The following is an 11,083-nucleotide window of genomic DNA, read 5'->3' as shown; positions in this document are numbered from 1 at the left end:
GTCCCAGCCGTCCCCCAAATCCCAGCCCCGGGCCGGAGTCTGGCCGTGAGGAGCCAAAAGCTCTTGCCGGGCTGTCGGGGGATGTTCCCCCCCTCAAATCGGGGCCGGCTGGGTGTCACCCAGGATCGGGCTCTTCACGCCCGGGACTCGAGCGGCCGTAAAGTCAAGTAGATGGGTTTGTCCGGGATGAGGATGAGATCGAATTTAGTCCCGACTTCCACCGCTCTCATGGTTTCGATCTTGAAGTTCTCCAGGATCTGGGGTGGAGGAGAAAAGAGCCGATGGGAAACGCTGGAGGTACCAACAGCCACCCCCCACCCCGCCCCGGTCCCTTCCAGCACCGGTGTCCCCAGTGTCCCCCAGCAGTGGGCTGCTCACCTGCATGAGGAAGAGCTGCATCTCCAGCTCGGCGATGCGGCGGCCCAGGCACTGCCGGGGTCCGAAACCGAACCCCAACCCCTTGAAGTGCTTGGGGCCGGCTGCCAGCCAGCGCTGGGGGCTGAACTGCTCCGGTTTGGGGAACACCTCAGGATCCCGGCCCATGGCGTAGAGCCCGACCTGCACCAGCGTCTGTGGGGAAGGATCAGGCCCCCCCACCCCCCGACCCCGGCCCCGCGCCGTGGGGCTGGGCTCCCCACCCCGCTTCGCCAGTGCGCGGGGTGCGGGAACTGGGGGGGGGGGGGGGGGGGGGTGTGTGTGCAAAGGATCCCGAGCCCTGTGGCTGCTCCCTTCCCCGTGTCACCCACCCACCCACGCTCCAGGTCCTACCTCCACCCAGAGCCCCACGCAAAGCGGGTCGGGGTAAGGAGGGACCCGGTGGCCGTGCTCACCTTGGGGGGGATGCGGTAGTCCTGGAGGATGACCTCCTGCGTGGTGTATCTCTGCAGGGTCACCGCCACGGGGTGCAGCCTGAGGGTGGGGGGGTGGGGGGGTGGGGTGGGACAGGTCCCACACACACGATTTTGGGAACAGCCCATGCACGACATCCCAACAGCGCCAGCGATCTGAGGAGGGAAAGGCCTGGGGAGGGGCGGGGGGGGGGGTGGGGGGGGGGTGCTGTGTTGTGTTTCACCGGGGGCTCCTCCTCACCTGAGCGTCTCCTTGATGGCGGCTTTGAGCAGCCGGAGGGTTTTCAGCATCTTCACCCTGTCCCCCGCCGCCTCCCGCTTGGCAGCCAGGACCTCTGCCCGCAGCTGCTCCTGGACCCCCGGGGACCGTGCCAGCTCGAACATGGCCCACTGCAGCGTCATGGAGGTCTGGAGCGGGGCAGGAGAGCAAGGCTCAACCCCAGCCAGCACCTTCTCCCTGCCCAACCACCCTGCCCGCTCCTTACCGTGTCCACCCCGCCCGCCATCATCTCGGTGACGCTGGCCTTGATGTCATCCAAGGGCAGCTTGTCCTGCATGATGAGGTTGCAGAGGATGCCCATGTACTCCTTGGTGCTCTTGCGCTGCAGCCGCAGGTCCCGGTAGACGTTTTGGATGCATTTGTCGGCTGAGGAGACACAGAGGCACTGCGTGGCCTTCCTCCCCCGGGGGCTGTGGTGGAGGAGGACGGCACCCAGATGTGGCGCTTTAGCTCGTCGTTGCCCCAGGCCGGTGGCTTTTCCATGGGAGCTGCCCCCCCTCGGGACTGCAATCCCTGCTGCAGGACCCAGCAGTGGCTGGGTGGGCACAGAGGGTGGGGGGTGAGGGTGGCCCAGGGTGAGGAGCGGGGGGACACCCTGCAGGAGTGTTGTCCCAGGTGCCAAAAGCTCTCTGAGGCCCTCTGGGAGAGTTGCTCCCTTCAACGTGATGCCCATCATCGCTCCTGGATGGTTCCCCACTGCTCCATCCCAACAAGCTCCAGATGTGGAAAGCCTTCCTGGCCTTGGTGTCCCTGAGTTGGGTGGTTGGACCCAGGAGAAGGTCTCCACGCCAGTGAGATGAAGCTGCACTATGGAGCCAAGCCCTCACAGGGACCTCGGGTGACACAGGGAGGTGCGGGCAGGAGGAGCGCTCACCCTGGGAGAAGATGTCATCCCAGGCCTGGACATGGTCCTGCCACATCTTGGCGTTGAGGTGGCGGAGGAGGGCGGGCGGCACGTAGAGCATGGGCGAGGTGGTGTGGAACATCAGGGTCACGGCGTCGATGAAGCGCTGCGACTCGGGGTCCACGAAGTCCTGCAGCAGCCCCAGGCGCTCCCCGTACAGCACGTGGCACACAGCTGCGAGCACAGCACCCATGGGGGGACCCGGCCGGGGGGGGGACCCTCTTCCCTTCCCCTCCACCCTCCCATGGCCAACTCCAGCCTTTCCGTGGCTACGGGGACCTGGTTCGGCCTCCTGCTCCCTCGGAGCATCACCAGGCCATGAAGGCAGCCCTCGTTGGGTACAGTTGGCTACCAGTTGATGACCGGTAGATGATAAAGCAGTGTTTTATCAAGTGTTGAGGTGTTTACTTCTCTGGAGAGAGTCCCTCCCTCTAGAACCTGTGGCTTTTGGGGGAGAAGCTTCTTTGCCCATCTCTGACGATGAAGCTGGGGGAAGCGCAGCGTGTTGCCCACCTCGGGCACCCTGCAAAGAGGTTTTTTGGGCAGGGCCGGGGGGGATATGTCCCACAGAGACTCACGCCCCTGACACTCACACTCCAGGGCGAAGCGGAAGAGCTCGTGGGTGAAGTCGGCCGTCCAGCGCTCCCGGCCGCTCTTCCCCACCTGGGCTCGTGCCCGCCGGACAAAGTCCTCGCCCACCTCGCTCAGCAAAGGCACGAAACCCTCCACCACCTGCGGCGACAGCACCTCCTTGTTCAGCATCAGGCGGTCCGAGCGCCAGGCCTCCCCCTTCCTGCAGGACACCAAAGTTGGGGGGGGGGGAGGGGGGGGATGTCAGAAGCATCCCCCCCCCCCCCATCCACTCCCTCCCCAGAGAACACCAACCCCAAATCACAGGGCCAGCCGACGTCCCCATCACCCTCCTGATGCTCCAGCTTCTCCCCCATCCCACATGCTGGGGCTATTGCGATAGGACCTGGGAGCCCCATTTTGAGGGGACCCCCCCCCCCCCGGCCCCCCCGACTCACTTGAGGAGCACACCGTAGGGCTTGTTGCGGTAGTCGCGGTAAGCCACCCAGGGGGGCACGCTGAAGCGCTCCGGCAGCGTCCCCTCCGCCTGGAAGAGGGTAGCAGCATCCTGGGGGCTGATGATGTTCACACTCTCGTAGACACCCAGCTTCTCCCTGCCGGGGTGCAAGGGTGGGGAGGGAGGGGGGGGGGGGTGTCAGCCCTGCACCCTGACCCCCATCCCCACAGCCTCGCACCTCGCCAGATCCGCCGCCTCCTCCCAGCACCCCCCGAATCAACCACCCTCCCCCTCACACCCTGTAAAATCCTGCCTGCAGGTCCCATCCCCGGGGGATGAAGCAGCTCAGCACCAGGATCAGGCCCCCAGGGCTCAGGCAGGCACAGTGGGGAGTGCTGGACCTGGACACCCCCCCCTCCTCAGCTTCCCCCTCTGCCTGGGGATGTCAGGTCCAAATTGGGGGGGGGGGGGGGGGGGGGGGGGGCGGGGAAGAGCCCCTCTCCAGCCCCATCACCCACACCAACCTGCATCCAGAAGGCATGAGCGGATTTCCCCTCTCGCCCCTCACCGTGGCATCAAGCCCGGCCAGCACACAGCAAGCCGGGCTGCTCCGGCAGCTCACCCACATATTTACCCCCCTCCCTCTCACCCCGGAGCAGGGCCGGGAATAACAGCAGCATCTCAGACTGGAAAAGCTGCTGGAACTGGGGAGCAGGGGGAGGGAGGGGGGGTGGGAATACCGGGACCAGACGCTGCCTCACCTGTAAATGGGCCCAAACTGCTGGAACTTGCGAGCCATGATGTGGTGGACGTTGTGAAAGCCACCCTCCTGCCAGAAGCGGTAGAGGTTGAGCCAGCCGGCCCGCCAGTCACCCGGCAACTGGTTGAAGGGTCGAGGAGCTGGCGGGATGGGGGTGGCAGCCCCCCCAGCCCAGCGGCATCCCCCGCCTCGGGCAGGGGGACGTCCCCGCAAGGCGCCTGGTTTGGGCGCAGCCCGGGCGAGCATGGGAGCGAGGTGGGAGAGGGAGGCGAGGGTGGCCTCGCTCTTATCCCCCCTCCCCGGCTGGCCTCGCTCAAGGCGAGAGCCTCTCGCCCGCCTCCCGATGAGTCACGGCCGCCCCAGGGACGGGGACAAGGCGCAGGGCACCTCGCCCCCAGCCAAAAAAAAAGGCAGCCGTGGGGCCGTGGGGCAGCCCCAAGGGGTTTGCAGAGCATCGGCTCCCCCCACCACCACCCCCCCCTCCCAGCAGTGCCAACGTGGGGTTGCACAGATCTTGGGTGACAAGGGGTGACGCTGGCAGGTGGCCTGTGCCACCCCAGTATAAGTTGGGGCACTGAAAAGGAAAACCCAGCTGCCGGGGGCGGGAAATGTTTTGTCTGCAAAATAAATGGTAAAAAATCATCTAGGGGACAAAATAGTGTGGGTTAGACTTAATAAAGCTCAGGCCTGATGGGTCACCGCAGGAGGGGACAGCCTTGGGGACTGCCTGGCCGCTGACAGGGGTGTCTCACCTCCACCCTCCCCAGGGCAGAGGGTGCTGGGGGTCGCAGGTCCCCCCTTCCCGGGCTCTCCTGCCTCCAAGCATCAGCTGCCAGTTAGTGCAGAAACTCCAAACACGCTCCCCTCTGCCAGGAGGGAGAGGCTTTTTGGGGTGTCATGGCCCCCACGGAGCTGGGGACAAAGGTCTCCACCTCCAAGCCTCATGGAAGACACCTTCTCTTGTCCCCAGGCCCAGTAACACCCACTCGTGACCAGTTATCAATGAGTTATGGGAGTGTTAATGAGGAGGAGGGTCCCTGGGGGTCCCTGGGACTTTCTGGAGCATCCCTTTGGGGTGTCTCTGGAGTTGCTCTTGAGGACCCCTGGGGTGTCCCTGGAGCAGAGGGAGGATTCCAAGCAGGTCCCTGGGGGTTCCTTGACTTTCCTTGGGGTAACCGAGGGGTCCCTGGGGGGACAACATCCCACGGCCTTGAAGGCCTGGAGGAGGAGGAGGAGCTCAAGGAGGGCTCTGCTGGGCTTACCGGGGTTTTAAACCTTTCTTAGGTTTTCCTTTTCCCCGGGAACCAGGAGGAGGAGCGATGGCAGGGGTGGGGGGATGCCTGCGGCCGAGGATGCCGAGCCGGGCTGCGAGAACGGCGGCGGGCACCGGAGGGCGCGCCTGCCCCGTCTGCTGCCACCGGCGCTGGGGACAGTCCCCGGCCTGTCCCCTCCCTCCCCGGCACCGCCTCGGTCCCCTCCTGCCCCACGGTCCCTGTCCCCTGCCGAGGCACAGGGTCTGTCCCCTCCCGAGCCACAGTCCCTGTCCCCTCCCAAGGCACAGGGTCTGTCCCCTCCTGCCCCACGGTCCCTGTCCCCTCCCGAGGCACAGGGTCTGTCCCCTCCCGAGCCACGGTCCCTGTCTCCTCCCAAGGCACAGGGTCTGTCCCCTCCCGAGCCACGGTCCCTGTCCCCTCCCAAGGCACAGGGTCTGTCCCCTCCTGCCCCACGGTCCCTGTCCCCTCCCGAGGCACAGGGTCTGTCCCCTCCCGAGCCACGGTCCCTGTCCCCTCCCGGGGCAGGAGGTCTGTCCCCTCCCGAGCCACGGTCCCTGTCCCCTCCCGAGGCACAGGGTCTGTCCCCTCCTGTCCCAGCCACCCATCGCTTGTCCCAGTTGCCCCTGTCTGTAGGAAGACACCCACCCTGGGGGATCGCCCCAGAGCAGCCCCACACCCCGGGGACATGGTGGCACAGTGCCACCCCCACCCCTCCTACCCCCCCACCTCCACCCCATTCCACACCCCTGCGCTGTCACTGTCCTGGGTGGGAGCTGCTGTCTCCCCTCCGGCCGCAGGAACGGGGTCAGTCGGGAGCAGTCTGGCCACCTCGGGTGTTTCTAAAAACACAGGCGTGGGGCCCGAGGGACACGGAGGGACACACAGCCACGCGGCTGAGCTCTGCTTTTGCGTGGGGCCCTGGCAGCCACCAGCCCCAGCCCCAAGAAGGGACAGCCACCCATCACACTCCGCGTCACCCCTGCACCCCCTCTTTCCACCGTCTCCCCAAAGCGTGGCGAGCCAGCTCACGGGCTGCACCACCCCGTGCGCCTGTCCCCCCGCACCTCCAAAAGGTCCCACGCACACCCTCCGTGGGGGCCCTGCCCTCCTCCCTCCGTTCCCCCCACCCCAGGAGGTCTCTAAATTTTCGGGGCACATCCCCAACTGCGTCAGCGCCCCTGCAGCACGAAGGGAACGCGACGGTTTGTCCCCTCTCCAGCAGCCCCCCAGCACGCCGCTCGCAACCTCCGGCTGCTGCGGTGGGCACAGGAACCCGCGCGGTTTGGGGGGGCTCTGATGGAAAATTGAGGGGGGGGGGGCAGGAAATGAGTCGGGGAGGTGCTCAGAAACCCACAGCGTCACTATTTCCCCAGCCAGCAGAAATCCCAGCGGGGAGGGGGGCTCTGCTTTTGCCGCCGGCCTCGGCCGTGACGAGCAAAGCGGGCAGCACGCGGATGGAGCAGGGGCTCTTCCCCCGCCTCGGTGGGCGGCTCGCCCACGAAGCCCACATGACTCGGATGTATCCCCTGCTATTTTTGGCTGAGTGAAACAGAGAGCACTTGCGGGGGACAAGCTTTGTCCCTCCAGTGGGTTTCCCTCCTGACGAGGAGGTGACGTCCGTGGGCCCTGTGCTCTCGCTTTCCATCCACGGGGCTTTCCTGGTGTGCTAGCACCTCCGGAGCGAGCAGGGTGACTAACTGCCTGGCCCCTTCACACCTTCCCCCCCTCAGTAAATCACACCTCCGAGAGACTGCTGAGAAACCCCCCTGACTTTCTGCTCCGCGGCAGGAAACCTCGCAGAGCCAGCACCGCAGCCCCGGCCCCAGTAAAACCCCAACATCCCTGGAAAATCCCCCTCCTCGACCCCATCACGTGGGGCTGGGAATGCCAAGACTGTAGCGATTTAGCAGAGGGAAGGTGTTTTGGTGGAGCAGCTCATCCTATTTGCAACTTTGTCCCCCCGAGCTGATGGGAAGCAGCCGGGATGGGGCTGACTTCAGCCAGGGTGATGCTGTTTCAGGGGGGTAGAATAAAGGGCCTGCATCACACCCCTGGGACGGAGAGCAGAACAGGCGTGAAATCAGTGGCTGGAAAAAGAGCATGGAGCTGACTGCATTGCTTTCTTACCTTAAAAATACGGCCCGCATCCATGCACGGACCCAAGCGGCCCAGCTCCCCGCTGCTCACACCCATCCCCTGGGCAGGACGGTGTTTTTCATGTATTTTCCGAGAGGCTCTTTTCTTCCCTGCAGTGATTTCATCCTGGGGTCTTCCCTGCTTTCTGCGCGCGGGAATCCATTCATTGCAAGCTTTCAGCTCCTGCCCACGAGCAGGTGGTTGGGAAAATTTCAGTAGTAAAACTCCTGCCCAGAAACCCCCTGTGATTCAGTTTGGGGCTGGAGGGGGGGGGGAAACCTCATTTTCATAATACTACATTGAAAAAGAGAAAAACTTTCAGCTGCAAACAGACTGTAGCCATGATCAAGCAGCTCTTGCTGGAGGGTTTCCCCCGGGAGCAGAGGGAAGGGGATGACTCGGCACGTGTTGGGCAGCATCCCCGAAGCACTCGGGGCTGAGCGTGTGATGCTCCCGGAGCTGCCAGAAGCACCCGGAGCAGCTCATCGAGAGGATGGACCCGGCCAGGACAAGCTTTAATCTGAAACAAAGGCAATTCTAGCTCGTTTTTATTGGCCTGCTCCATTAAACCGAGTCTCCTCTTTCTAATTTATTGTGTGCGGCGGTCCCAAATCTAAAAGTTGCTGGGCTGATGCCTGTTTTTTGGGGTCTCCATCGAGCTGGGAAGGGATATCTCACCCTGATGGGACCCGTCCTTTGCCCGTGATCGCCCCTCAGGGATCTCAGGGTGGAAATTCGTGTCTGGAGTGGGAAAAGCATTTGCGTGTATACAGCTGTGAGGAAGAAGAGCGCAGCCACGTGAGAGGAAGGCACGCTGGTTTATCCCATGTTCGACTTCCTCCAGCATCTCCTGGGTCATCTCGTTTCCAGTAAATGGCTGGATTTCCCACTCACATCACTGCCTCGGTGGCCTAGCATCACCCCCGCCACATCCCCCCTGTGCCTCAGCGTGGACCACAGGCAAAAGGAGCCCAGAACCATGTGTGGATAGACAGACACCTGTCCAGGGGTGGTTAAATCCCCAGATCCTCAGGGAAAAGGGGGGAAATAGCTGCACGGCAGAAAACATCCACCTGCAGATATTGCTGCCACATCACTGACAGGAAAAACAGGTCGGACCAAGAGGAGCGAGGGGTGAAGGCAGCCGGGAACCGGCTGGGTGGGTGGCACGGTTTTGGGCACCCGAACAAGGCAGATGAGCTCAGTTTATGTTTGTTGGTTTTTTTTGTCAGCCTGTCCCAGGGGAAGCGGGTGGGGGCTGGGCAGGACACCCATGGGAGAGCTGGCCCGGGGTGGGGGGGGGCGGGGATGATGCACGGAGCAGTGCCGCTGGGCCGGCTCCGGCAATAACTGCCGCTCCGACCTGGCCGGGAAGGCTGGACAGGCTGAGCCCAAGATAAGATGCTAGATAAGAAAAACTCAAGGAGAAGGCTCGGGCTGGTCTCCAAGGGACGGGGAGGATGGTAGATGCTGCCATGATGCGGCAGCACCTCTCCATCCCTGGGATCCCAGCTCCAGGGGTGGCCGTCGGGGCATCCCCGATTCCAGGCTCCAGCCAGCTCCTGCCGGGGTTGCTCCGTACCCCCATCCCGCCAGGAAAAGTTCCCCGGGGGGATGCTATGACCGGAGAGAGTATCTCGGATGAGCCTGCAGCCGGTGCAAACCCTGGGTGCCTCGCACGAAGGGAGCAGGCAGCTACTGGGGGGATTTCTCACCAGCTCTTGCATCTGATTCAGGCGGATACAGGATTTCCTGGGTCTATTGTCCTGCCCAGCAAACCCCCCCCTCCTAGAGGAGCCTCCAAGGCCGCCGCGGGCGAGGCCAGAGGCAGAAATAGCCCCCCCCAAAGATGGTGCTGGGAAAAAAATAAAACGCTCTTGAGGCTTTTGTTTCAGCCCTGCGGCCGTCCCCGCGCCGGAGGAAGCCCGCAGAAGCTGCTGCAGTACCTGACCTTCCTGTGCGTGCCCGCTCCCATCGAAACAAGGCTCCCAAAATAACTCGCTCGAACAATAGGGCCACAGTCGGGGTGAGGGCGGTGACGCCACAGCTTTCCCCTCCCCGCGTGCAGTTTTTCCCACCAGCAGCCCCAAAACCCACAATAAACCCCAGCCGCCTGTGTTTGCCCGCGGCTTTCGGCTCATTGTATTTATAGGAAGCAGCCAGCGGCCAGGGGAAACGTGGCCCAGAATAAACCACGGCCTGAAACGTTCAGTCTTTGATATTTTTCTCAGGAAACTTAGCAAAAGGCTCCCCCTTTTTGTCCTGGCTGTCCCCAAGGAGCAGGGACGGGGACCCACTTGCGAAGGCTGGGCTGGGGAAGGAGACAGAGCTGCAGCCCTTTTGCGGAGCCCGCGGGGTCTCTGTGATACCCAGGGATTTCCCTGGGGCACTCGGTCCCGCGCTCTCCCCCTGCTTCTTGGGCAAAAAGAAACAGAGCCTGGGCAGCCGAAAAGGCGTCATCGCAGCCCTGCACGGCCCCAGCCCATCGCTCCCGACCCGCTCCCGGGGGGATTCGGCACCGCCTCCGCTCACTGGGGCACCTGCAAACACTTCACCCGCCGGGTTTTTAGGGCTTTGCTAACCCAACACTTGGCAGCAATAGAGCTGGAAACGCAAACAAACACCTGAGCATCTGCAATACAGCGCCCGAGCGATAAGGCCTGGGCGCCGGGCTCCTCGCCTTTCCCGTCCTGGACGAGCTCCCCACCTCCTCCCACCGCGGCGGGGGGGGGGCTGCCAGAAATCACACTTCTTGTTTTAGCTCCGCTGACACCCGCCTGCCTTTCGGGCTCGTTTCTCCTTCTTTACGTCAAGATGCCACAGCCGCATATGCTGGCGGCACCAGCGGGAAAGTTTTCTGCCAAACCCAGTGCTAAGAAAGAAAGAAGGCAGGGGAGGCTTTTGCTTTCAGCTGCCAACCCCCCCACACCACCACCACCCTCCCCGCTGCAGATCCCTGCAAAACTCTCCTGAAAATCCCGGGTTGGGGCTTCTAGGCACGGGTCCCAGGGGACAGAGGTGCCTGTCACCGCCATCCCTGTGTCCCCAGCTGGTCCTCCCTGCCACCTCCGAAGCGTTGCAAAAGGAACTTGGGGGGGCTCCTACCCAACCTCCAAGGCTTAAATATTTTCGGATGGCACCTGCAGGAACAGGCCCAGCAGCCAGCGTTAAGAATAGCACCCAGAAAGGCAGCCGGGCCCGGGTTTAGGCGAAGCCACAGCGCTTTGAAAGCCCAGCAAAGGTGGGGGGGGCCGAGCGCTGCGCCAGGTCCGCCGGGCTCTGCAACCCGTTCTGCCTTTGTGCCAAGGGCCTTTGATGGAGGCTTTGAAAGAGAGAAGGGGGGTATTGTTCTCTCCTGCTTCTGTTGGCACAATTTAAAAGCTTGAATTCCTGTTCCCTGCTTCCCTCCATCCCAAGCCTGGCCTTTTCCACACACACACACACACCCCCCCCCTCCTCTCCCGGCTGTCAACCATCAGCTCATTTTTCTCCCAAACCAGCAAATAAAAAAAAAAAAAAAAAAAAAAAAGAGTGCTGCGAGTTCAGCACCGCTCCGTTTCACGGGCTGTCAGCCAGGCAGCCCCTGCTTTCCTTCCTAAAAGCCGTCCCCGACGTCAAAGCCGAGGGTGCGCGGGAGCACGGCGAAGGTGCCGGGACCCATCAGGACCCGCCGCCGCTATTTAGGGCCTTCACAGCTTTCCACGGGTGGTGGGTGGTGCTGAGCGGGGTGCTGCTACCACCCCCCCCCCCCCCTCCACACCTGGGGGGTTCTTCCAGCAGGAATTTGCCCGGCTTCTGGAGGGGAGAGGCGGGAGAGACGTGGGAGGGGGAGGGTGGGGGGACCCCTTGGTTTC

The 11,083-nt window shown here is 63.3% G+C and overlaps 1 protein-coding gene across 2 annotated transcripts; it reads right to left on the bottom strand.

Annotated features, from left to right (window-relative positions):
- Positions 1 to 35: 35 nt before the first annotated feature.
- LOC104361621 (cholesterol side-chain cleavage enzyme, mitochondrial) lies at positions 36 to 4,161 on the bottom strand. 2 transcript variants are annotated; one of them, XM_042803695.1, is made up of 9 exons: positions 3,821 to 4,161; positions 3,061 to 3,216; positions 2,626 to 2,825; positions 2,003 to 2,206; positions 1,334 to 1,494; positions 1,090 to 1,256; positions 831 to 909; positions 379 to 558; positions 36 to 257 (listed from the first exon to the last, which is right to left on the bottom strand). In XM_042803695.1, the coding sequence occupies exons 1-9, from the start codon at positions 4,063 to 4,065 to the stop codon at positions 135 to 137; spliced, it is 1,515 nt and encodes a 504-aa protein (XP_042659629.1). In that variant the 5' UTR covers positions 4,066 to 4,161; the 3' UTR covers positions 36 to 134. The 2 variants fall into 2 exon arrangements, with proteins under 2 accessions (XP_042659629.1, XP_042659628.1); XM_042803694.1 differs by having other exon boundaries at positions 379 to 570; positions 3,821 to 4,160.
- Positions 4,162 to 11,083: the final 6,922 nt, after the last annotated feature.

This window comes from Tyto alba, unplaced genomic scaffold (genome assembly GCF_018691265.1).
Source record: "Tyto alba isolate M040663 unplaced genomic scaffold, T.alba_DEE_v4.0 Super-Scaffold_41, whole genome shotgun sequence".
NCBI classification, from domain to species: domain Eukaryota; kingdom Metazoa; phylum Chordata; class Aves; order Strigiformes; family Tytonidae; genus Tyto; species Tyto alba.
Note: the sequence above shows the minus strand (reverse complement) of the source record. Positions and strands in the feature narration are given on the sequence as shown.

Coding starts and splice junctions, on each gene's coding strand:
- LOC104361621 (XM_042803694.1), bottom strand. CDS start 4,065: ATGCTCGCCCGGGCTGCGCCCAAACCAGGCGCCTTGCGGGGACGTCCC. Junction 1,495..2,002: donor GGATGACATCTTCTCCCAGG/GTGAGCGCTCCT, acceptor GTGTCTCCTCAG/CCGACAAATGCATCCAAAAC. Junction 571..830: donor ACTACCGCATCCCCCCCAAG/GTGAGCACGGCC, acceptor CCTTCCCCACAG/ACGCTGGTGCAGGTCGGGCT.